The sequence below is a fragment of the Marmota monax genome, unplaced genomic scaffold (assembly GCF_021218885.2).
Source record: "Marmota monax isolate L192 unplaced genomic scaffold, Marmota_monax_Labrador192_F-V1.1 WCK01_AAM20220418_F8-fsc00127, whole genome shotgun sequence".
In the NCBI taxonomy this organism is placed as follows: domain Eukaryota; kingdom Metazoa; phylum Chordata; class Mammalia; order Rodentia; family Sciuridae; genus Marmota; species Marmota monax.
The window spans coordinates 3268717-3296421 of NW_026692894.1; the positions used below are offsets into that span (position 1 = coordinate 3268717).

General features: G+C 41.1%; 1 protein-coding gene across 1 annotated transcript in view; it reads right to left on the minus strand.

The window, feature by feature from the left end:
* Dnah8 (dynein axonemal heavy chain 8) overlaps window positions 1-27705 on the minus strand; it is a 295657-nt gene that overhangs the window by 5680 nt on the left and 262272 nt on the right. The window contains exons 88-90 of the mRNA XM_046450645.2: window positions 14680-14836; window positions 9466-9618; window positions 9195-9384 (exon numbers count right to left, since the gene is read on the minus strand). Of these exons, the coding sequence (XP_046306601.2) occupies window positions 9195-9384; window positions 9466-9618; window positions 14680-14836 (500 nt within the window). The remainder of the gene's footprint in view (window positions 1-9194; window positions 9385-9465; window positions 9619-14679; window positions 14837-27705) is intronic.

The window sequence follows — 27705 nt, forward strand, 5'->3', positions numbered from 1 at the left end:
TGTGGTGTATTAGACACTGCACATTCAAGTGGAGGACTTGGAATTAAATTGACCCTATTTTATGATATTTTAAAATTCACCACCGATCTATGAATCCACAAGGTCATAGTGTACAAGGCATGAATTCTAGTCAGAACCATCTATCTGCACAAGTTGAATAATTGGATTTTTCTATAATTCTTTAAGTTCCAACTAAAATGCAAATTTGACCTCACTCCATATGGCTGGTTCTCAGGCAATGCCACAGGTGTCAGACTGGGAATGAGAAGAATTCTCTCTAATGTAAAACACCTGCTTTGAAAGGCAGTCATTGTCAAAAAGCTCTGAAAACTCTAGTGCAATTAAGGAAAGGCCATTTCCTGTCCTCTCCCTGCTGGGAGTATGTATGACATTGCCCAGTGGATTTCAGCAGTAAGTGACCTAATGCTTAGGAAGCAGTGCTAGTCAGCTAGGAGGTGGAATCTGGAACACATGTCAGCTTTATCCTCAAGAAAGGAAAATGTGCTAGGCGTGGTGGCGCACACTTGTAATCCTAGTAACTAGAGAGGCTGAGGCAGGAGGATCACAAGTTTGAGGCCAGCCTCAGCAACTTAGCAAAACCGCCAGAACTCAGCAAGACCCTGTCTCAGAATAAAAAATAAAAAGAGCTGGGGGTGTGATTCAGTGGTAAAGCGCTTCTGGGATCATTCCCCAGTACCAAAAAGAAAAAGAAAATGTTAACTAAATATATTTGAAGCTTAAGAGTGGAGGACAGTATTCCATGGGCCATTTCTACTCAGAGAACATGGAGAAGACACTCAATTTTTCAAGCCTTGATAGTTTGTTTTGGCTTCCTGAAAAGAATACAATCTTGAGGACTTCAAAGGGTAGTACATCCACTGAAGTGTTCATTGTTTAATTAAAAAACAAAAACCTGAATGTCCATCTTTTTTGGAGATTATGTCAAATCTAATGGATTCTAAATTTGTTCTTTCTAAAAGCCTATCAATACACTTTTCTTTATAAGAGCCTGGAAATCAGTACTTTTGTTTTAGCACAAATTTAGTTTGAGTAATTCTTAAAGTGATGGGAACGCGATTCCCATGTTCATGTGTCTGAAGGAAGAAACAAAAGTTGGGGAAAGTCTTCAACAGTAATAACCTTCTGTTTTCCATGATATTTAACCACCCACATGAAAATGGGCAATTTGACTATTTAAACATCTGAGTTACATGTGGTCTAAATGAGATGCTTAAAAAAATGTCCCTTTCAAACAAACCCAGAAAGTATAATGAATTCTTAAAACACTTGTCAAGATTGTTCTCTCTCTCTCTCTCTCTCTCTCCTCTCTCTCTCTCTCTCTCTCTCTCTCTTAAATTTACTTTTTAGCTTAGATTAGTCTTTGGAAACTCAAGTCTAAAGTAACACTTGTTAGACGTTAATTCCTATAACGGCAGTAATCCAGCATTTCAGCAAACTCATTACCATTGTTTGGCTTGTGCAATCAGCTGGCTTAAAGAAAGCCATGGGGTCCTCTAAGCATCATTTCATACAAAGTCTTAGAAAAGACGAAAGAAATGGCTAATCAGGAAGGATGCTCTCCTCAACTTTATCAGGAGTGGTTGGTGTTCTGTAACCATGGACCTATACCAAAAATAGACAACATTTTTTTTTTCTGTAACAAATGAACCAGTCCTTCTGTAATGGGCCTTAGGTTGTGCAGTATTTCCTGTCTAAACAGTTACCAAGCCTCCCAGAAGCATCTTTGAAGATAAGGAGAAATGATGTTCCTGCCATAAGTTTATGACAGGCAGTTTTTCCCCCAAATGAGAAGCAAACATAGTTCATTGCTAAGTTAAATAAAAGGTCAGAAATCATTAAACAAAGATGGGGTGGATCGGTCCAGTTGAATGAGAATGCACCAGGCGCCTCTCCTGACTCTTTGCTGGAAGCTCTAAGGAAGACATCCGAAACTGCTGAATATTGAAAAACACCAGAGGAGCTTTGAAAACTCTCAGGACGACAACATCAGACTCCCTGGAGGTAGTGTCCAGGCATCAGGGTTGTTGTAAGGCAGGGTTGATTCTCAGACTTTACTGTTCACAGAACTCATCTGGGGAAGTGGCTCTGATGGACAGGAAGGTCCTGATGCCGTAGGCAGGTAAAGGGTGGGGCTCGAGGAGCTGCGTTTCTGTGTCATTGACACTGGGATTGGGGGACCATACAGCAGTAGCAAAGATCTAAGTTCAAGATTCTTCACACATTAGGATGACTAAGGGAGTTTTCAAGAAAGTGGATTGCACAGACTCTAGAAGTCCTATCCCTGGAGATTATGATATAATTAGTTTGGAGTCCCAAGCATTAAGTATGCATTAAAAAGATGGCAGGTGATCCTGTTGGAATAAGTGGGTCTGAGAACCAAGGTTCTTTGAAAAGCTATGCGAGACAAGTCTCAGAAGTCACACCTCCACCTTTGTTGGAAGAGCTAGTTTCACAGGTGGAAGGACAATGCCTCACTGGAAAATATCAGCAGGGCTGTCAGTAGCACGAGCTGACTCCTTCTGGGGCCCCTGAGACACACATTCTCCCACAGGCCAGGAGATGGTTGGCTCCAACAAAACCTCAGCACAAACGGAAGAGTTGGGGGTAATTCTTTTGGCAAGAGTGTGGCCTGCTACGCCCACCCTGTCTCACACTCTGCAATGTAATTCCTTGCACTTGATCCATTGTCTCCTGGTGCTAGTTGATGCCTCTTTCCCTTGACTCCAAATCCCACTTCTTCCCCTTGCTCCTCCACATCCCCACGAGTCCTTCTGGCATGATTCTACCTACTCAGAACACATCCTACCATCTTGCCCTTGCTGGAACCTGGCTCAGCCCTAAAGACCTCGCTCTTCCCCAATCCTCCCTCCACCCCTCATGAGAATCTGCTACAACCTCTGGCCACAAGCCGCTCCCCTTGATCCTCATGTCATCTGCCCACCTGCCACCAAGGACTGAGTACCCTGCCAACACCGGGGTCTCTTCAGTATCCCATCCAGCAGTGCGGTCCAGCCTCTCCTGGGCTCCTCATGTTTTTAACTCACTGACTCCGCCCCCCTTCTTTACTTCCTTTCCTGTTTACTTAATTCCATTCTTTTCATCACTTGCCAAGCAAAACCCTGATCGTGAATGGGTCCAAATATCCCTCTCCTTACACCTAACCCTACCATGGAAAGAAAACAAGCAAGCTCTTTCCTCTTACCACTGTCCTTCATCTTGCTTCTCCTCTATGAAGACAAGTTTCTTGAGAGAATCATCCATACTGTCCACTCACCCTACATGCTGCCTGACACCTCCACTGCCCCACCTGCTTCCCTGGGACTTCTCTTGGGACCATTTGGGGCCCATCTGGCTTGACCTCTGTCAGCACCACTACTACATGGAACCCTCCCTCTCTTTGTCTTCCATGACCTCTGCACTCCTGGTCTCCCCACTCCCAGCTGTTTGGTCATGTGTGTCGGGGCTGGAGGATGGTACACAAGGAAAGGCAGCAGACTCCCAGCGAGGATGACTTGGGAGGAAGATGACCAGGTAGGTCATGGCACTGGTGAGGCTCATGGGAGCATGGGACATCCTACATTGGCAACTGGAAATGAGGAATCAGAATTCCACACTGGGACTTTAGGTAGGTGAGATGAATAGTTTACATATGTGAGCATGGCTGAGCTCATTGACGAGGGGGGCAAGTCCAAGGGCAGAACTTGCCTGAATAAAGCTCAGAAAGTGGGCTGAGAAGCAGCCCTCTATGGGATGGGAAAAGAACCACGGAAGGGAATGGATGGAAGCCAAGGTCTGGAAGAGTTTCTAGAATCAGCATCCTAGCTATAGCCAAGGGGATGTAGTTGGCAGGGAGCTCATTAGGTACGGGGTCCTTGCAGAGAGTGGTTTCAGTATAACATGGCAGTGGGCCAGATTACAAGGGACAGGGTGGCCGGTGAGGAAGGTAACTGCGTGCAAGAGCAGAATTATGAGATGAGGTTGTGATGAAGGTCAGTGCTTGGAAGCCCCCCACACAGGACAACAGAACCACATGTTATTCCCTCAGAGGCATTTTGAACATGTCCACAGTCCTTCCGTAGTTCTGGGTTTGTGCACAGGGTAGGTCAGTGCTGCTATTATTCAAATTCCATTCACCCAGACCCCCTCAGACATGAGGAGCAGCTCTGGCTCTGTGAACAGTTGCACCAGGGCCTCGCTTAGAATTGCTACTAGTTGTCCCCCAGTCCCTTCCAGCCCTGGAGTTCTGTGAACGCTCGGTGCACTCTTCCACTTCCACAAACAGCGGGCTCTCACAACTATCCTCAAGACGAGCGTCTGGAAATTGCAGCTAGCTGCTGACGCTGCCCCGACAATACACACACACACAGGCCAGAGGCTGCAGTGATCGTCACAGAAACACAGGATAACAGGACAAAAATCACCCATCTCCTTGCTTCCGCAAAATCCCCTCTAAGTGAAAAATCTTGATTCATGTTAGGAAATAATAAGTTGTTACTGATACCTGCTGCAGCAGCCTGGCGTGGCTTGTCAAGACACTGAGATAAAAGCATAGAAAAAAAATGAGCGCAGTTTGGCATCTAAATGGCATCAAGCTCCAGACTGAGTTAGACATCTGGAAAACAATGATACTGCGGGGTTCCATCTAATATGGAGGTGTGAGGCCTGCGGGGCACCCTCAGCCTCTGCCTCCGCCGTTATTAGCAGCACCTGTGAGTCACACCAACATCAAACGGTAAAGTGTGGCTATCAATTAGAAGGTTTCAAAAGGCAGTCGATACTCTGGCTTGAAGACGGGCGCTTCACAACTCATATTTCTTAGGTTTAAATACATTCCCACATGCAGAGTGCTCTCTCTCTCTCTCTCTCTCTCTCTCTCTCTCTCTCTCTCACACACACACACACACACACACACAAGCTCCTGCACCAGCACCTAAATCGTGCATATGTGATGTCCTGCAGAAGGGATGCCTGTGAGGAAAAAGAGACCACAGCAACCCTTTGCACCCCAAGAGGTGCAATCTTAGATGGTATGTGAACAAGGGCACCATCACTGCTGGGGGGACCAGGGAAGGGCAAAGGCACTATTGGTCCGAAGAATCTGTTGGGAGGCAAATCCTCACTGAAGAAGCTACGCCATTCAACAAATACTACAGGTCACAGATGCAGAGAGCTTGACCATTTTAATCAAATCTAATTGCCACACGGTTGAGCTCATCAATTGCTACAGAAATGATTGTGGAGGGGGCTGAAAATACCAGCTGAGCTGCATGGCGGCTGACTCAGCCTCCTCAAATATGACAGACAAACATTGGCCAGTCCTAAGGCAAACGAACAGTGCTCTGAGAGGCGCCAGCTTGGGCACAGACCCGGGGGGCAACTGAAGCATGTCACCTGTCCTTGAGGGCCTCAAAGTCACTTTGGGAAACACACAGTGGACAGCATCAGATGCCATATTATGTTACAATATGATAAAAATTAAAGTCATACGAAATTGAAACATGAAAGTGTTTCATAGTCCAGGTGAGTTTGACTGTATGTGTCTGTCATGACCCTGTGGCTCCTTGGTGACCTCTTTGCAAACCTAATTGTGTTTTACTTGCCTGTGTGGGGTTTTTAAAAACATGATTATTGGTGCATTATAATTATATGTAATAGCAGAACTCACTGTTATGTATTCATGTTGCACATAATATCATTTGTTCGATTTAATTCCCCAGGACTTCCCCTTTCCCTCTCCTCATCCCTCCCCGGGTCCCCTTCTTCTACTCTACTGGTCTCCCTTCTGTTTTCATGAGAAGTTCACCCACTTTGTGTGGGATTATTTTTTAAAGCCATCAACTAAAATATTTTGAACTAAACAAGGACCTCATTCCATCGAAGGAGATGGTGTCAGAAGATACAAAACTCAGGAGACACATTCATGTCGCGAAACCTACTGCTGTCACATGGAGGTCAGCAAGGCCTCCAACTGGAAAGGGCTTTGTGCACCCTGTCTGTGAGCTTGCACAGGCTTGCTGGATTTGGCCAAGTGTGTGGAACAGAAAGTAATTGTCAAAGGAGGAAAAGGAAGCAGGAAGTGATTAGTGTGCAGGAAGAGTGATTTCCAGTCTTTTATGCAATGAACAGAGAGCAATCATAGATAAGGGCGAGTGTGCCTGTGTTCTGTGTGTAAAGGGAAGGGTTCTCACTTGCATAAGTCTGGGCTTTCCAAGACACAGAGAGCCAGGAGAGAAGGAATCAAAGTCCCACTCAAAAACAGAAGAAAAGAGAAAGGATTCATATTATTAACAGGTGAAGGTAAGTGAGAAGTGAACCAAAGTGTACATCTATATTTGCATTTCTTTCGATATTGTTCTGGTTTGAACATCACTTCACCAAGACTAACAAGGAGAGATTAGTCCATAAAAATCAAGTTCAATTAAAGATCAGTTCAAGTGTTAATTAGAGGTTAACACTTTGCTATCTTAAGTTACAGGTGAAAAAAAAAAAAACCAAGATAATCATTGGAAGAAGGTGTATTGCCATGATGTATGATGTGACTCTGTCATTTGTGCCTATGGGAAGCCAGGGATGAACCCATCCCACTTCTTTGGTCTTTGAATATCAAAAATACACTCAATGATCCCAGCCTTCTGGGCTCCTGGTGGCTTCTCCTGGGATCCCAGTTTGGAATATTTTCTCAGGGCAACTTCTATCCATTCTCATGCCTCTCCTACCCCAGATGTGTTATCTTTGTCTTGTGCTTTCTTATGAACCAATATTTTTTTCTACAAGAACTTGTCACAAATGTAATCAATATGTAAGTAGTTGGCTCAATGTTTGTCTCCCTTGCTATTCTGTGAATTTTGCATGGGTGAGAACAGTCTTATCTGGCCTTTTCTTACTGCACATAGTGCGTATGTACCTGGCCTGTACCAGGTACATAATGAACATTTATTTCATGAAGGACTAAATGCATGAAGAACCAAAAGAAAAAAAAATACGTTCAATGACCTCACAGATTTTAAAATCAGTGGTCCTTGGGGCTGGGGTTGTGGCTCAGCGGTAGAGCACTTGCCTCGAACATGTGAGGCACTGGGATCGATCTTCAGCACCACATGGCGCGCTCGCCTGGCATGCGTGCGGCCCGGGTTCGATCCTCAGCACCACATACAAACAAAGATGTTGTGTCCACCGAAAACTAGAAAATAAATATTAAAAAAAAATTCTCTCTCTCTCTCTCTCTCTCTCTCTCTCTCTCTCTTTAAAAAAAAATAAATAAACAAAATAAAGTTATTGTGTTCATCTACAACTAAAACATATTTTTTTAAAAATCAGTGGTCCTGATGCTGCTTCTGAACTCCAGATCTCCCAGTGCATCTCTGAACCTGATGTTCCTCCAGCCCTCTCCAAAACCCAGTGCTCCTCCTGACCTTGCCCCCAAGGTCCCTCTTGCACTTGCTCCCTGTCCTGTACTTTGCCTACAGCCGAAGGCACAGCCTCTCCTTGCTCTCTCAAAAATGCCCATTTGATTCATCAAATCTGTTCTCTCATCTGCACCTTGTTAAGATCCCAGGCTCTTCCATGGACCTGAGAGGAGTCTCATTGTTCTGGGCCCCTGGATTCTAGTCCGCCCTCCACCAACTCCTGGGATTATCTTCTGAACTTTGGTGACTTCCCATGGCCTTCACGACATAGCCAGAACTCCTCTAAAAGACAGCATTTTCTAGCTTCCCCCCACCACCTGTGCCCCTGTGTCCTGAGCTGGGTGTCCTTTTTCTACTGGACGTGCCTGGGCTTTGCTCAGGCCTCTGCCTGGAATGACCTTTTCTTGCATCCACTACAAACCTGACTCACTGCTTCCCATGCAAAGCCATTCTCAAGCCCTGCCCGGGCAGAATTCATCTCTGTCCCCTGTAGCACCCAGTTCTCACACGGAGCACTCTTCGTGTCGCGTTAAGGTTTGCTGATGCACTTGTCTTACCAACAAGATTATGGAGTTCTTTAGGGCAGGAATCAGGTCTCGAATCTGTCTCTGTTGAAAGCACCCTGCACAGGGGCTGGCAAATGGAAGGTGCTTAAACAATCCTGATTAAATTAGATGCTATATCTTCAGGCTCCCCAGTCAGGAATTATCTGGTGACAACTTACTCTAATGGAGGGCTTGCAAGGAGGAAAACTAATCATGAGCCTCCAGCTCGGTGTATTTCCACCTAGGGAATACAGCCGCACAGCCAGCATCCACTCCGAAAACAGCATTCCCAGGCCCCAGAAGTCTGCTGCGCCCTCTCCTAATCACTGCCCGCCTGCCCCCAGCGTAACCAGGATTCTGACTTTTGACACCATAGGCCTGCACCTGGCCTTGTCCTTTGTATAAACTGAATCATCCAAGATGTCGTGTTTTCTGCTTTGCTGCCTTTACTCAATGTTATTTTTATAAGATTCAACCTTATTTCTGTGAGTAGAAGCAACTCATTCTAAATCAGTAAGTGTGAATGTTTCTCGAATTGTATTATAAATGGTGCCAGGAGGTGCTGAACTATCTCTTAATTTTGGCCAAGAATCTCTTGAAGCAAAACCACCCGTACTGTAGTAAGACAGAAAGTTGTTGGGTTTCGAATCGTATGAACTCTGACATGGAGCAGGTAACTTTCTGAGTAAACACTCTCAAAATGAAGGGAGAAATGAAGCAGAATGACAAAACACTCTTTCAGGGGGAAAAAAGACCCAAAATCCTGGTTTGGAGGGGAGGGAGACCCCCGAAGCTCCCTTAGTACTTTTGCCACATCACATGACAGTTTTTGACATCAGTCTCATCTTCTGACCTCCATGAACAATTTTTTTTTTTTTTGCCTCTTCTGGGGCTTCATTTAAAAAATTTCTCCACCAACATTTAAAACTAAAATTTGAGAGAATTTTTTTTAAAAAACTCTCTTTCCCCTAACCACAGAGTGACCGTTTGCTGAAGTGGTGGAAAAGAGAGGACTGGGCCACTGCCTTGTGGAAGAAAGATAAGAACAACTTCAGACTGAACTTGTTAAGCAAGAGAGCAGGGTTATCTATGTTCTCCAACCATGGAGAGGACACGGCCAGCACCGGCCATTCGGTGCAGTGTACCTTCACCATGCAATGGCACTATCCAACCGTCCATCCACACAAGTCCAAGTGCTGCCCACTCCCCCAGGAGCACCTACCTTGGGGATTAAAGAAACCAGTCATCCAGAACACATTGGGCCTCCCTTCAAATATCCAAGTGGCGAACTGTGCGTTTCTTTCCAAAAGTTCAGTAAACCAGAAGCCCAGGGTGGACGAATCCCAGGACACCCTTTTCCAGAGCTGAGGTATACGAGCGTCGTACATGTTGTCCAGGGCGTCTCTCAAGTTCTGAGGAAGATGAAGGTAACATATGTGAGTGAGAAACAGGAGCAGAAGAGAGAGGTGACTGCTGAGCGGTGGGCGGCTCACCTCACTCATGATGATTGTCCCCTCAATGGCCAGTTTCAGATCGCTCAGGCTAGTGCGGAGGATGGAAATGACCCTTTGCATCCTGTCAATTTCTTGTCTAAGAAATATGTTCATGGAATTAAGATGCCCCATCTTTATCAAACGAGCTTTCACCTAAAACAAAGCACATGATAAAATCATCTACCGTTTCTCTTTCAGTGACCTGTCTCTCTTCTGGATTCTTTTTCCTCTTCTGGGTGTATCTCTACCAGACCGAACAAACTCTAAAATATCTCTTGCAGAACCAGACTTGCCATTAAGTTGCCCATTTTTTGAGCTTCAAAAACTATGTTTCAAACAAAATGATTTTTATTTCCTACTGATTGTACTGAGCTGATGATTGGAAATGTACTTTTAAAAAGCTGAAATAAGAATTGTACCTTTTTCCCATTTCAAATGATTAAGTACTGAGTGTCAGTTGAATATTCTTTTGCAATCTAACTTTTGTAAGAGAACAGTGGAATATTTTTTTCTTCATTATGCTTGCAGAGCTGTAATTAGAAATGTCACAGAAAGTTAATACAGCCAAAATCTTTACAGAGCACTCACCAAAGAATAGGATTAGCTGTAGTTTTTCCTAAGATCATGGTTGCCTTGGCTATGGTGCCTAAAAAGAGCCTTTCCTAATCTAATCAATGAAAATATTTGACTTTGTGGGAGAGCCATTACAGACCTGTCATTTGATCCTTTGGGTATACTGACCATTTTTAAGAGATCAATACAAAAGCCTCTAGTTGTGGGAACAATAAAACCTAACAACTACCTGAAAATAGCCAATATATATTCACCTTTCCATTTAGTGACATATGCCAAGAAAAGAGTGGCTACCGGTACTGGCAGGCACTCACATAGGAGTCTGAGCTTTCTGTTAGCCACAATCTGAGAGATGCCAGAATAGAAAGAATGTGGACAGACACACAGAGAGGGAGAAAATCTGATATGATGTTCTCATCCAAAGAATCATCAGGAAGCCTGGAATCAGCTGTAGGATTCTCTGCCAGAGATAACCACACCTCTTCTTGGAGACAGATGGACTTCGGGGTCTTCTGAACCGTTCCCATTTTACAAAACAGGCCTCTAGCGTGGGAGTTTCCTTTAGCAATGGACGCCTCTGATTTATTACATGGATCATTTCCAGTGATTGAAAGATGAATGGGGAAAGCAGTCATATAAAACCAAACAGCCTGGACGGAGCCACTTATGCAGGCAAAACAAATAAGATTAGAATCACAGGCCAATGTGCCAGTGGAGGTTCTGGACCTCGTCCCACATACCAACCTTCAGGGAGCCTCCTGAGTTCCTGGTTCTAGAACCTACATTTTTGCAGTCTCCAGAGCCTTATTCCTGTCTCCATCCTGAGCCCTTCCACCAACTGAACAGCATACATATCCCCTTTCAATCATGACTGCTCTGGGAATTCATTCTTAATGAAAAGGGAAATTACAGAAATACTTTTGCAATTCTACAAATGGGAAATGAAGCCCAGGTATTGATCACAGCATCAAGTCAATAGCCCAGGTCCATTCACTATGCCAACAGCCCCAAATTGCCTTGGCCTGCTTATGGTTTTAAAAGAAAAACTTGCCTAGTGTGGTGGCACCTGCCTGAAGTCCCCGCTACTCAAGACACTGAGGAAGAACAAGCACTCAAGCCCAGGAGTTCAAGGCCAGCCTGGGCAGCATAGTGAGACACCATTCAAAAAGATTTTTTTTTAAATTAAAAATAAAAGAGGAATTTCACTCAAGATAGACAAGCTTGAGGAAAAACTTAGACCCCCTAAAAATGTGATTCTAATACTGATTTTATTTTGTGTGTGATTTTTGTTCCAGACTAAAATGGCCATTTTATTGATAAAATTAAAAAAATTGTTGTTGTGGTCTTATGTTGGATTTTCATTATGTTTCTGGGACCAGGTAGTCTCTTCTACATAACAGAGCTAATTTTACTAAGGAAACTGAGGGTATTCAATTTCAATCTACAAACTTCACTTTGCTGCCATATTTTCAAGGACACAGCTCTTCTATAGTAAGTGATCTGCTGGAAGAAGAAGAGGTTTTAGATGTCCCTCAGTGCAAACTCCCTCCCAGGCCTTAATCCACCAGGTGATATCCCTGACACTGCTTCTGCTAAATATTGCCAGACAGAGGTCTTCCTGGTGACGTGGCCCCAACCCAGTTTGGGCAGCTCAAATGATAACCAGGCTCATGACCTCCCTCTGGCAATACCAACCCTGTGGTAGAGTTATATAGAGTCAGTTTATCTCATTTTCCCATGCCAGCTTGAAAAATCCTTCAAGGCAGATATTCTGCCTCATTTATCTCCTAAAAACCATCCACAGAGCAGCTGAAAGTATGTCCTTTCCATATTTATCCAACTGAGAAGAACTTTCTCCCTTACTATATAATCACTCCTTGGTCTCACTAAGATGCTTAGGGTCTTGCTAAATTGCTGAGACTGACCTCAAACTTGCAATCCTCCTGCCTCAGCCTCCAGAGTCTCTAGGATTACAGGCATGCACCACTGTGCCTGGCTCCCTTTATGATTCTTGCTCTACCGCCTAGCTTGGTTTCTGCTGGTACTAAGGACTAAGTGACATAATGAATATAAAGCACTTAACACAGGGCCCATTGTATAATGAGTCCTCAAAAATGCCAGCCACTGCCCCATGATGACCTCATTCTATGAGCTAAGTGTGGTGCTTGGAAAACTTCAGATTGAGAACCGGATGTTCATAAATAATATCCACACTAATTGTTAACCTTATTTAATCAGTTCCAGGAGTGATTAAAGATCAAATGAGTAAACAGACTATCTCCATCTATAGTTAAATTATTTTAAGCATCTCTAAGAATACCCAATCAGTGACACCTCTGCTTTTTGGCCTTAAAGATTTTTAAATTGTTTAGCACAGATTAAGGCATAATAGTACATATTGGTATATAACTGGGTCAATGTGGAAGACTTGCCTGCAGAGGAATTAACTTATTAAGGTATTTTAAAAAGGAAGCAAAAGAAATATTTCAAAGGATGACCAGGATAAACAAACAATTTAGACACAATTTAGATAAAAGAGTTTAGTAACTATGCACATTGTCGACAATAGGTAAATTACTGTTTTTCATGGTAATCAGACCTAGATGGTTAGATGCACAAATAGATGCCTAGATTGTTATTCATCTATTTAGCTAAATGCAACATTTCCATGGTCAATTCTAGGGGGAAAAGGACAGCGAGAGGGCTATATGATGTATTTCAGAAGAACTCCAGATCCCAAACTGGCCTCTCCCTGTTCCAGCTATAGGTAGAAGCCCATAGACAGGGAGCCTTGGGGCTCCCAGCTGCTGGGTGTATCTTTTCCCAGGTTTGGGTAAGCAGGAGAGTGTACACACAGACCAGTTACTCCTGCAGTAGAGGTTAGCTTCTGACCTTTTAACTGAGGAGCTAAACTTGACTCCGCCCAGTTTAGGACTCTGGTAAAGCTAATGCCATCAGTGGTGAAGTATGGAGGCTGAGAATAGAAGAGGAGGACACAGCTCTTTTTCTTGCATGAGGAAGGAAGCTCAGGTTGAGGACCTCTTGACAGAATTTTCATAATATCCCAGACATTTTGCCATAGATAAAAATTACCTTAGGTCAGCAGTTCTCAAAGTGTGGCCTGGGATCCCTGAGGGCCTAAAGATTTTTTTTTTTAATATTTATTTTTTAGTTTTCGGTGGACACAACATCTTTATTTTGTTTTTATGTGGTGCTGAGGATCAAACCCAGCGCCCTGTGCATGCCAGGCAAGCGCGTTACCACTTGAGCCACATCCCCAGCCCCCTAAGGATTCCTGTGGAGTGAGTTTACAGGGTTAATCTTTTTTTTTTTTTTTCCTATAGAAACACTAAGATATTGATTGACTTTTATATCCTTTTGTCTTTTGGGGAATTGAACCCAGAGGCATTTTACCACTGAGCCACATCCCTAGCCCTCTTAATTTTTTAAAATTTTGAGACAGCATCTTGCTAAAGTTGCTTGGGGCCTCACTAAATTGCTGAGGCTGGCCTTGAACTTTTGATCCTCCTGCCTCAGCCTCCCAAGTCACTGGGATTACAGGTGTGCGCCACCACACCAGGCACTCTTTTACTTTTATTCTGTTATGACTATACAGTGGAGTTTACCAAAGGTCATATGACTTGATATACTGAATACAGAAGCAGATATGAGAATAGAGGTGTTTTCTATTAAGCCAGACATTAAAAAGATTTGCAAAAAAGATAGAAACAATCACACCATTCTCAGTGGATTGTTTTGTCTTGGAAAATATATGTTTAAAAAAATGCTATTTATGTTAACATGTAATGGGTTTATTACCATTTTTAAAAATAAATCAATATTTTAAAATTTCTCAGTATAGGGCTGGGGTTGTGGCTCAGCGGTAGAGCCCTTGCCTAGTGAGTACAATGCCCTGGGTCTGATCCTCAGCACCACATAAAAATAAATAAATAAAACAAAGGTATTGTGTCCAATTACAACAAAAAATAAATATTAAAAAAATTCTCAATATAAATTTCTAACATTAAATGTCAATGGATATTATAAACAAAAGCTATTCAGGATCCTCAATGATCTGGCAAAGGGGTCTTGAGATTAAAAAAAATTGGAGAAGAGTTGATTTAGGTTAATAAAAAAAAAAAACAGCTAACACTCAGGAGATAGAGGAAATAGAAAATTACTGCCATGCACTCTGGGGACTGGGACCATTTAAATGGCTCTCTTCCCTATCCCTGGCTAAGAGCTCCATGGGAATACAAAATGCAGGGCAGACAAAATGCAGACAACCAGAAAAGGTCAGGTAGAGAATGACAGAGCAGGTCATATGACATGCAGGATACACTAACACAGAGGCTGGCATGGGGCTCTCGACTAGAGGGTCTGGAGTTCCAGCAACCAAAGACAGGAACCCAAAGAGGGAAAGGGGTACAAAAAGGAAGAGTGGAGACGAAAGGAAACAGAGAACGGTTTCAGGGACGTGGAGAGCAGGCTTTGCATGATGCTTGGGAAAGGAAAAGAAGACCAAAAGGTAGAAAGGAAGTTGGAGACCAAAAAAGGAAACGCGCAGCGCCCGAGGGACTGGACGCACCGTCCAGGGGAGGTGCTGCCCGCGCGGTGCGCGGCGGGAAGACCCCGGCTTACCTCGTGGGGGACGTAGTCAGGGGGCAGCTTGCTCAGCATGTCTTCAGACAGTCGGTACACGATGGCCTCCCGGGTCTCCCCCACTCCACCTCCACTCTCTTTGGGCTGAATGTTGGTGATTGTTTCAAGAACGTCGGAAGCTGTGTTACTCTGGTACCTGACAGAAAGAGGGACCAGAGTCTCAGAGATGATGAAGCCGGGGTGAACGGATAGGGTCCCTTCAATCAACCCCAGAGAAGAAAAGGGGAAAGAAGGAAGTGTATACCATCAACCGTTTAAAAAAAAAAACTAGAGGTCCTTCCTCCTGCCTCCTAATGGGACATCACGAACATGGCAGAAATGAAAATCCCTTCCTCTTTAGAGAGACTCCACACACATCTCTGGTAATCCAAATCCAAGCCTGACAGTTTGGGTTGTCACCAGCCCCAACACTTCAGGCTGGACCACTGATACATCTCCTTTTATTCTCCCCCTGCTCAGGGACGGGTCCTAACAGTCTAGCATAATTGGTTAGATCAATGAGAACTACACATGATATGTCCTCACTGAATTATAAATTAATAGAATTTCTTCAGTCTTTTCTCATTTTGTTTCTCCATGGTCTCACTTCTGTTAGGATTTCCAAGGTGGTCTACTGGCGTCCATCTGCACCACATATTCAAATGTAGCCACCCACCTTTAAAGTCCATTTAGTCAATGAAGGTTTACTATATGCCAGGCCCTGAGCTAGGTTCCAGGATACAGCAGTGAACAAGCCATAGTTCACATGCAGAGAAAGAGGATATTACACAAGGACACTAGGGAAAGTGCTGTGGAGGAAAAGTGGGATGCTTTAAGCAAATTTGGTTTCCCTCACTCTCCATCTCTTGCTCTTTCAGGTTGACCAGATGCTCTGAGGTGCAGGAAGCTAGCCCTGGAGTACTGGATTGGTCAGTTATCTGGAAACTCATACATATTATGTGTGAGTGTACGTGTGTGTACATGTGTGCATGTGCATGCACATGTGACAAAAGATTAATCTCTATCTCTCTCTTCTTGCAGCACTGGGAATTAAACCCAGGGATGTTCTACCACTAAGCTAAATCCCCAACCCTTTTTAATTTTTTTTTTTTTAAATTTTAAGACAGGGTCTCTCTAATTTGCCCAGGCTGGCTTTGAACTTGTGACCTTCGGAGTCATGATATCACACCCATCTAAAGTCTCTCTTAAAAAGAAATTAAAGGGATATGGATAGGAAAAGAAGAACTCAAACTATAACTATTTGCCGATGACATGATTCTATACCTAGAGGATCCAAAGAATTCCACCAGAAAATTTCTAGAACTAATAAATGAATTCAGCAAGTAGCAGTATATAAAATCAACATCCATAAGTCAAAAGAATTTGTGTACACCAGTGACAAACCCTTTGAAAGAGAAACTAGGAAAACTCGCATTTACAATAACCTCAGAAAAACTAAAATACTTGGGAATCAACTTAACAAAAGAGGTGAAAGACCTCTACAAAACTACAGAACACTAAAGAAAGAAATTAAAGAAGACCTTAGAAGATGGAAAGATCTCTCCTGTTATTGGACAGGCAGAATTAATATGCCAAATTAATAATGACCAAAAGCACTATACAGATTTAATATAATTCCAATAAAAATCCCAATGACACTCCTCATAGAAATAGAAAAAGCAATCATGAAATTCATCTGGAAAAAATAAGAGACCCAAAATAGTCTTTTTTCCCACAAATGGGCTGGGAAAACTGGAAAGTGATCTTTGGTGGCATCACAATACCAGACCTTAAACTATATTACAGAGCTATAGAACACAACAGCATGGTATTGGCACCAAAATAGACTTGTAGACTAATGGTACAGAATAGAAGACACAGAGACAAACCCACATAAATTTCCAAGGTGGTCTACTGGTGTCCATTTGCCCCACATATTCAAATGCAACCACCCACCTTTAACGTCATATCAGACAAAGGCACCAAAAATACATATTGAAGAAAAGATAGCCTCTTCAACAAATGGTGCTGGGAAAACTGGAAATCGATATGCAGCAAAATGAAAGTAAGCCCCTATCTCTCACCATGCACAAAATTCAACTCAAAGTGGATCAAGGACCCAGGAATTAGACCAGAGACCCTGCTCCTAACAGAAGAAAAAGTAGGCCCAAATCTTCCATCATGTCAAATTAGGCCCTAACTTCTTTAAACAAGACTCCTAAAGCATAAGAAATAAAATCAAGAATCAATAAGTGGGATGGATTCAAACTGAAAAGCATCTTCTCAGCAAAAGAAACAATCAGTGAGGTAAAAAAGAGAGCTTACAGAATGGGAGCAAATTTTTATCACACACACATCAGATAGAGCACTAATCTCTAGGATATATAAAGAACTAAAAAAAAAACACCATTTAAAAAACCAATTAATAAATGGGCTAAGGAACTGAATAGACACTTCTCAGAAGAAGATATACAATCAATCAACAAATATATGAAAAAATGTTCAACATCTCTAGCAATTTGAGAAATGCAAATCAAAACCACTTCATCTCACTCCAGTCAGAATGGCAATTATCAAGAATACAAGCAACAATAAGTGTTGGCAAGGATGTGGGGAAAAAAGCACACTCATACATTGCTGGTGAGACTACAAATTGGTGCAACCAATCTGGAAAGTAGTATGGAGAATCCTTGGAAAATTTGGAATGAAACCACCATGCGACCCAGCTATCTCACTCCTCAGTGTATAAAGAAAGGACTTTTTAAAAACAGCATACTACAGTAATGCATCCACATCAATGTTTATAGCAGCACAATTCACAATAGATAAATTGTGGAACCAACATAGATGCCCTTCAATAGATGAATCGATAAAGAAACTATGGTATTTATACACAATGGAATATTACTCAGCTTTAAAAGAGAATAAAATCGTGGCATTTGCAGGTAAATGGATGGAGTTGGAGAATATCATGCTAAGTGAAGTCAGCCAATCCCCAAAAAACCAAAGGCTGAATGTTTTCTCTGATAAGTGAATGCTGATCCATAATGGGGGTGGGGAGCAGGGGAGGAATGGAGGAACTTTAGATAGGGCAAAGGAGAGGGAAGGGAAAGGAGGGGGCGTGGGGGTAGAAAAGATGGTGGAATGAGATGGACATCATTACCTGAAGTACATGTATGAAGACATGAACGAATGGGGTGACTCTACTTTGTGTACAACCAGAGAAATGAGTATCTGTTTACCATTTGTGTACTATGAATCAAAATACATTCTGCTGTCATGTATAATAAATTAGAATAAATAAATAAGTTTAAAATTTAAAAAAGGTCACATGTGAGTTGAGAGCTAAAGGATGGGCAGGTTGGCTAGGCAGTGGGGTGGTTGGGAGGCAAGAAAGGACATTTAGATAGGAGGCCAGGGCTGGAGGTGAGAAGGATTTCCGAGCATTGGAGAACAGAAGCAAGTCGGTGAGTTTGGAGGCAGGGAGCCAGGAGAGATGAAGGCGGAGACAAGGCAGGCCAGAGCACGCAGGCTCAGGTGGGATACTTTAAGGATTCCTAGAGTCAACAGCCAACCAGCGAAGACTTCTCAAGCTAGGGTGCCGTGACATGACCAGATTGAAAATTTTCTGCCTTTTTTGAATTCCTATTTTATGCCCTATAAACATCACATGATTTGATTTGGAGGAATTATTGTTTCATCTGTAAATTTTATCTCCTGTCCAGATGTAAGCCAAAATCACATTTCCCTTCATAGATATTAGAGGCAATCTAGAAGGAATTTAGCAAAGGCATGACATTAGTGTTTTTTTGTGCTTTGTTTTACTGAATAGAAAGTAAATAAGATGTCTGAATTTACTGAATAGAAAGTCTTTATAATGTGGCAAAATCTTATATTTGCAAACCTTTGAATATAGCAATTCCACAGATAAGAATTCATCCTAAAGAAAGAACCAGACATTCCATTTCTGGCAGTGTACTGCAATTGTCAGTACACTGTTGTGACAACAACTAAACATGACAGATTAGATATTAAAAACACCTTTTATAAAATATTATGTAAAAAATATTACTGAGGGGCTGGGGCTGGGGATCAATGTTAGCTCATTTGCCTAGCATTGTGAGGCACTGGGTTCAATTCTCAGCACCGCATATAAATAAATGAAAAAAAGGTCTATCAACAAATAAAAATATTTTTAAAATATTACTGAATTGTAAAGATATTAAGAAACCCTCAGGGCCAAAGAAAATATAGAGTAAAGATGATTCTAGAGAGATAAAGCCAGATTTTACTCCGGGGGCATCAAGTTACCTTGGTGTTCTTAAGTCTCTGTTTAGATGGTACGATGAAAGGGAGATGCCTCCCTCATATCAAAGGTGAGAAAATTCCTACATAGATCTGGGATCTTCAATATCAGGGTAAACTAGAGATAACCCACCTTTCAGAATGGGTAGTAAGCAACTTTTTCTACTGAGTTTGGCACTGAGTAGGGAGAAAAGTCTTTCCTGAAATTCTTTTTTTTTTTTTTAATTATTTTTTAGTTGTTAATAGACCTTTATTTTACTTATTTATATGTGGTGCTGAGCATCAAACTCAGTGCCTCCCGCACATTAAGCAAGCGCTCTACCACTGAGCTACAACCCCAGCCCTCTTTCCTGAGATTCTTAATTCATTAGATTTGAGATATTAATTAACACTCATTACCTGGGTAATTTGAAAAAAATCAAGCCAAGAATTTATTTTAAGGTGTTCTTTGGAATTTCTAAATAGTAGATTGAAAGTACCTGATGAGCATAAACACAAATCTTCCCAGGAACAACATATCTTCAACTCAGGACCCCAAAAATCCAATAGTAAATTTCCAATTGGCCTGAGTTCATAAGTGAAAAGTTAAAAAAAAAAAAAAAACTTATAAAGAAGCCAGACACTATGATCAAGAGTTGGTAGCGATAACAGAAAGCAGAACCAGATCTGCAAAGATCTCAGTAAATTTTCAGATGCATGCTATAAAATGTTGTTTTAAACTATATTGAAGAATTTTAAAGGGTCGCTTAAAATATTAGTATTAAAAGGAAATTATAAACATGATTATCATATTTGAAAAAGAGCAAGCAGAACTTCTGAAATAAAAAAATAACTAAAATATAAATAACTAAAATAAACTAAAACCTGTATTCATTTTTTATTGCTTCTATAACAAATGACCACAATATAAGCAGCTTAGAACAGTACAAATTTATTGTCTTACAATTCTGCAGGCCAAGTACAACACAATTCTCACTGGGTTAAATCAAGGTGTTGGTAAGGTGAGGTTCCTTTCTGTGGACTGTAGGGAAAATCTGTTTTCTTGCTCATTTGGGTTGCTGGCAGAATTCACTTCCCTGTGCTTGTAGGACAGAGATCTCTCCAACTTCTTGCTGGCTACTAGCTGAGGGCCCTTCCCAGCTTCTAGAGGCCACCTACATCTCTTGCCTTGTGACCTCCTCCTACAAATTGGCAGAGGCAGAAAAGCTAGCAATGGCAAGTCAAGTCTCCTTCACAATTTGACTCCTCCTCCTCCAACTTCATCTCTCTGAACCACTCTTCTGTAATTAGATTGGGCCTGCTGGATTGATAACATTCTGATCTCAAGGTCCTGAACCTTAATCTCATCTATTAAGTCTCTTTAGCTACATACAGTGACACATTCACATTCACATTCACATCTCCAGGTTCTGGAGATTAGGATGTAGACATACTTAGGGGTTCATTATTTGGCTTCCCATAGCAGCCAATAATGGGTTAAACAGCATATTGGATACAATCAAAGAGAGAATTAGAAAACTGGAAAATAGACAGAATGAGGCAGTGAAGAAAACAAATGGAAAATATGAAATAAAAGTTGAAAGACATGTAGGCTAGAATGATAAGCTCTAATAGATGCCTCAGCAACATTTAGAAAAATAGAAAAAAAAAGAGAAAATAAGTGATGAAATAATGACTTGAGAATTGAATGAACCTGGCCGGGTGTGATAGTGCATACCTATAATCCCAGTGGCTTGGGAGGCTGAGGTAGAAGAATCAAAGTGAGTTCAAAGTCAGCCTCAGCAACTTAGTAAGGCCATAAGCAACTTAATGAGACCCTGTCTCTAAATAAAATTCAGGAACAAAGTGGGGGTTGTTGCTGAAGATGTGGCTCAGTGGTTAAGTGCTTCTGGGTTCAATCCCTGGTACCAAAAAAAAAGAACTGAATGAGCACCAAGTAACATAAGCAAATAAATAAATAAATAAATAGAAATATATATGTAGACACATCACAGTGAAACTGTAACACACCAAAAACAAAGAAGATCATAAAAGCAGCCAGAGATAAGAAACAATTACCTAGAAAGAAATGACAATTAGACTGGTAGCCAATCCCTCAATAGCAGCAACTAAATCCAGAAGAACATAGAATAACACTGTCTAAGTGATAATATAAAGTAACTATACACCTAGAATCAAGTGCCAAGCAAAAGTGTCTTTTGGGGGTATGAATGAGGGCAGGAAAAAGATTTGAACAGACATTTCACGAAAAAATTCTGTATAAATGACCACAAAGTGCATGCAAAGATATTCCACCTTATTATTTATTAAGAGAAGGCAGATTGAAACCACAATGTGATACTACTTCACACAGCAGTAGTAATAACCAATAGATAGACAATAACAAGTATGGACAGAGACAGAGAAACCTGAACCTTCATAATTGCTAGAGGGTACTGTAAAATGGAGCAGTCACTTTGGAAAATAGTGTGACAGTTTGTTAAAATGTTAAAAACAGATTAATTGTATGATTCAGTAGTTTCATTTCTAGTTATCTACTCAAAAGAAATGAAAAGACAAGGCTACACAAAGACTTGTGCATGAACATTCATGACATGATTTTTCTGCAATTATTAGTTTTTGCCTTATATTCTTCTGTATTTTATTCCTCTCATAAGGAAGTATGATTTTTATAAGAGTAATAAAAATATTTTTGTTTTGTTTTGTTTCATAAAAGACCCCAGTGTCTTTAGAAAGATGATTCTGGTGAATGGACAAGCAAAATGTGGTGAATGTCCATTCTGGTGAATGGACAAGCGAAATGTGGTCCAGTCATACATTGGAACAATAATAACAATAATCTGTCAATGAAAAGTAATGGAGTAAATACTGACACGTGCTACAACCTGAGTGAACTTCAAAAGCACTATGTCAACTCAAAGAATCCAGACACGCAGCGTATGAACGAGTTCATCTAAACTTAAGAGAATTTAAGATGGACGGATTACATCTCATTAAACCTATTTTTTAAAAAAAGAGGGCAAAAATAAGACATTTTCAGAAAAAAATAAAAGAATTAACCATCATGGGCCTACACTGGAGGAAATTCTAAAGAATACACTTTAGAAAGATGATTCAGGAAGATGATTCTGATAAAAGGCTTGAGGTAGAGAAGAGAATGTCAACACATGCGTAAATCTAAACAAGCATTCTAGTTTAAAATAATTAAACCTAGGCCTAATTGTAGGGTTAGATAAAACAAGATAAAAATTAAAATACTAAAATGTCAGGGGACAGCGATCAGAGTTAAAGTTACCTAATAGCTTTTGATTAAACATATTAATTTTATACTTAGTTAAGAATGGGTATTGAGATTTCTAGGGTAACTGGTAAAGAACTAAAACAGAAAACAGAATTTCTAAATAGGCAGAGAGGGGGAAATAGAATGGGAAAAACTCTCATTAAGCAAAAGAAGAAAAGAAGCACAACACAGCAATAGTGTGGTAAAAAAAAGCCACATTTCTTATTTATTCTTTATATTTTATGCATTTTAAATATTCTTTTATAGTTACTCAATATTAATAAATCAGTTTTAAAAGAAATAATCAGACACTTGTATAAAGACGTACATACAAGACTTTACAAGGGTATTTTTAAATAATAAATCCTGCTAATGCTCTATAAAAAAATCTATACAGACAATAAAAATGGTAATGTAGCACTGTATTCAGTGATAAGGTGAGGTGTCACTGGGAGTTCATAGAATAAAATAGCATACGGTGAAAAAACTGGTTATGGTCCGACCTAATTTCACTGAAAATCCCGTGCATGTTGATACAGTAAAAAAAAAAAAAAATTTCTAGAAGGGTATTTTGACAGTGAGATTTTTTGTATGATGGATTTTTCTGCAATTATTAGTTTTTGCCTTATATTCTTCTGTATTTTATTCCTCTCATAAGGAAGTATGATTTTTATAAGAGTAATAAAAATATTTTTGTTTTGAAAAATAAGAGAAAAAATAAACCACCTTAGACAAAGCACATCCTAAGTGTCAAGCACTCAACACAGAAGACTCCATGGCAGATGCTTTAAGTCCACTGAAATGCCTCTTCCAAATTCCCGCTCTTTATGCCCCTCCAGAAAGGCCCTCTTCTCACTTCTCACTACAGCACAAAAGAGAGACTTATGCCCTTTTCCCTCAGCATTCCAAGGTGTGAATTAAACATGGCACTTGTAGCGCTAACTTTCAGAATCCCAAGGAGCAAAGTCATGTGGGCTTCTTTACTTGGAAAAGAGCTGCATCATTTCCTTCCTTCCTCCCTCCCTCCCTCCCTCCCTCCCTTCCTTCCTTCCTTCCTTCCTTGGAAAAAGAGGGACTCCTGTACAATTGGTCTTTGAATTCATTTAGGAAGGAAGCTGAAGAATAGAGAACATGTTTCTCTCTTGAGTATTTTTATCTGATTGACAGGTAGAATGCCACATGTGGACCCAGACATGTGTATCCATACTATTGCATGCTTTCCAAAAGCTGTGGCCAAGACAAATGCATGTGGCACTTTGCTTGACATACTCAACTTTCAGTCAGATACAGCAATGATGAGAGTCTTAGTGTCCTATCTAGCGAGCGTTTATGACCCCATTTAGAGTTAGGGTATCACCTCCATATTACCCTCTACACATGAATTTCACAAACATATGTATATATATATATATATATATATATATGTGTGTGTGTGTGTGTGTGTGTGTGTGTGTGTATTTATATATAAATTAATATAAATTTTGAGACATGGTCTCACTAAGTTCCTGAGGCTGAACTTTCAATCCTCCTGCCTCACACTACCAAGTTAAGTTGCTGGGTTCACAGGCATGTGCCAAAGTGCCTGGCATGATATTGGAATTTTAGAATATCTGCAAAACACTTACTTTAAAATCTGAAAGATGAGTATATCAAACACACACGGTTTAATATATGAATAGAGAACAAAACATTTTAGTAAAATGGCACTAAAGACATTTGCAACCCAATCCTGAACTTGATGTGATTCCAATAGTTCTTAAAATTTTTCACTTGACATGTAATAATTGCACTTGACATAATCCCAGTTTTTAAAAAGTCATATAAAGTATAACAAAAGCACAAATAACTCGGAAGGGAAGAGTCCCATGAAAATAGCTACTGAGACAACAAAATGAAGATATTAAAGTCATGAATCCCATATTATGATACATATTTTTCAGAAATTTAAATTTGTAAGTGATTAACTTTACTCCAACGCTACTCCATGATCTCCCTCCAGCTTTAAATAGAGCAAGGACAGAAGATACAGATGAATGGCTCTTAGAGAAGGTGGAGATCTCACTCTTGTGGAGAGCTTACGGGGAACCCTGAAGCACCAGGCCAGGCTGGTAACAGCCTCTGATTTTATCATGACCTCCCATGTCCACATTTCCTGGACTCCCAGAGGCCTCTGTTTCTTACATTAAACACATCCCTTTACCCCTCACCTGAACTGTTCCTTCTCCCGTCTCCTTTAATGACATCCATGTCAGCACCCAGTTGCCCAACCCAGAGTCCTAGGAGACAGCCTCTCTTTGATGTCACTCCCCAGGCCTTCTTGGTCCCCAAGTCCTATTTCCATCCAAATAATTTCCAGAATTCACCTCCATCATCAACCACACTGCCTTCAGAACTGTCCCAAACTCTTGACCAGGACACCCAACACCCTCAGAAGCCAACTCTGCCTTTGTCCCCTTCTCCCGTGCTCTGGGCAAGTTGAACTTGGTCCCCAGATATCCCACAAACCCTTACATCTTCCTGCCTCTCCTTGCTCCTCTCTTGGTCGACCTGCCCTGGTCTGTCCCGTGGTCCTGACTGCTCATTGTGTTCCCCTTCTGGCACTCCCCTTCCTGCCCTGGCACTGCAGCCATTTCCTGCCCAGCCCCTCTCTAACCTGAGAACCCCTGCCCATCCTTTAAGGCACAACTCAAATGTGGCCTGTCACTAGCTTTCTTTGATCCTTAGGTTGGGATGTATTGCTTTCATCGCTGTTCCTGTAGCAACCTATATGTGCCCTGATTCTACAGCGTCCAGAGTATATTACATAAATATTTGCCATTCATCCATTTCCCTAACAGATAATGAGCTCCAAGGACAAGAACTGTGTCTCACTCATCTTCATATCCCGAGCTGGCCAGACAGTAAGTTCCCAATAAATATTTGTTGAGCTGAAACCAGTTGGCTTAAATTTTATTAAACTTCAAATACAAAAGAGAGCAATTTTCCAGTATTTAAAGGGCATCAAACTTAATAATCCATTCCTCCTCATGGTAAAAGTTTAGCACAATATTATTATTATTATTATTATTATTATTATTATTATTATTCTATTTCCTGACACCTTTCCACCTACAAATCAATGGATACATATGTTTATGTGTGCCTGTCTCACACAGATATAGGTATAAATATATCCTTGGATATTTTTGATAACTTAATTTTGCTTTCATAGGCTATTTTCACAGGATTTTCCCCTCAAGAGTTATCTGTATTTTTCTTATATTTTATGGCTTTTAAAAACTGAAATTATGCTATACTTCAAAATTCAGAAATTATTGCAAATGTGAGCACACACACACATACACACACACGTCTCCCCCTCAAAACATAAGGGAATCAGAAGGATGTGATTTCAAGAAGAAGGAAAAATATTTTTATTGTAATGTTTTAGCAATACATCTCTTCCTTTAAAGGCTAAAGGAAGAAAACCACAATAAATTTCCATCTGAACCAGAGTTCATTCTCCTGCCTATTCTAGCTACAAATAAAAAAGGGAAAGACCCCGTTTCTGGGAGCATCAGCGCTCTCTGGGCTCCCCTCTAGCTTGCATCCCTCTTGGAAACGTGCTCTTCACCACTGACTGGTGCCAGCAGAGCACACCACTTCGGGTGTGACCATCTCGTTTTCTATGGATTCTGGACAAATTCACAGGTGCTCCAGGGAGCAGCTGATGGAGGTGCTGCTTCTGCCGCTGCGTCTCACCTAAGAAATTACTTTCATGGTAAGTGATTTTACTCTTTTATGGGGTGATCTGAAAAGAGTCCCAAAAGTATAGATGCTGGGAAAGACTCACCAGAGTCACCCCATGTCACGTAAGAGCTGGACAAGCTCTCCAGGTCATCTCTCCATTACACATTTTATTAGGCACAGGATGTCATGCCCTGCTATTCCAAGGCTGTACAACTTGAATTTCCTTTTCCACGATGTGATTTTATGTTTGCAAAAATATGAAGGGCAGAAGCCAAGTCAAAGGGCTGTAATGGAGAACTGCAAGTATCTCTTTATGCCTTCAAAGCCCGAGGGCTTTCAGGAAACAGTCCCCTTAACTGCTCTGAGATGAAGAACAAGACTGTTCTGTGAGCTTTGGTCCTCAGTTACTTCTTGAAGAAAACTTCTCTTTAGAGTAAATAGGGGAAGAAACTCAGATTGCCTTTTTGTAACTTGGTGGTTCTGGGGAGTTGGGTTGTGGGTAATAAAAATGCAAAACTACTGAAAAACCAGAACTGTCTATAGAATAAACAATTAACTATCTAATGAGATATTTGTGCATGGTCACATCCAAATCAGCCTAGATTTAGATATTCTTTTGCACATGAAATATCAATGAGCATTTTTTTAAAAAAAGATCTAAAACTCAGAAGTGTCAGTTAATACTAGAAGGAATGAATTAGAATTTGTCCTGCATAGAAATGAATAGAAAATTTGTAATAAGGCATTTGATAAATTTCAGAAGGGAGAAAAAAATATGCATAACCACTAATGAGAAAAAGAGTCAAAATAAATAACTGCTTTCCACATTGAGATGGTTGGATTTGCAGAGTCTCTGGTACCTTATAAATCTAGATAATAAAATATGAATAAACTATGCATTTTTATGGTTCCTGTCATCAAGAAATCTAATCTCTTGGGAGAGATTTTACTTATTTTAAAGCATTTATTTAGCTTGATTCTTCCACCCCCTTCTTCAGAGATTCTTTGTTTTGAAGTAGAGAGGAGAGAGACTTGTGGTTCCTTTCCCCAAATTTTCTCCCCTGAAATTTATGGATGTGAACTTCAGAGGGAGAGTCTGAGAAACAGGAGCATAGTTCTTCACCATGGCCCACTAATAGCCTGTGTGCTATTAAACAGCAAGGATGGTCACATCAATTAATGATCCCTCTGGTTGGGGACATCCAACACAGCCAGCGTACTGTAGAGTCCTCCCCATTTCCTGGCTTCTTTTGCACAAGTGTGGGTCTCTCACTTGGGCTCCCATCCACATTTCTCATCCCACTCAGACATCCCATTCTTTTCCAACTCAACATGCCCCAAACAGGACTCCTTAGCTTGTCCTCATGTGCATCCAAGCATTCCCATTTCCGATTCCTCCATTAGCCCAGCTCCCAGGGCGGATTCGTCAAAGCCATCTTTGATTACTTCTTGCATTTCACAGAGAACAGCGGCACCTTGCTGGAGAAGGGCTGGGCTTGGGCTGGGAGCCAAGTCTGTTACTGCTTACTGCCTCCTGGTGGCTGTTGGGGGAACTGTTAAGGGGCAGAGTAAAGGAACCTTTCAAAAAGGTTCACTAAGGCTTCACTAAGACAACAAGTGCAGGTAGAGTTCCAGATATTTCAGAGCCCAGAGAAAGGAAGAATTTAGGAAAAGCTCACACGGAGACCAAACATGGAGCTGCAGACAGAGGC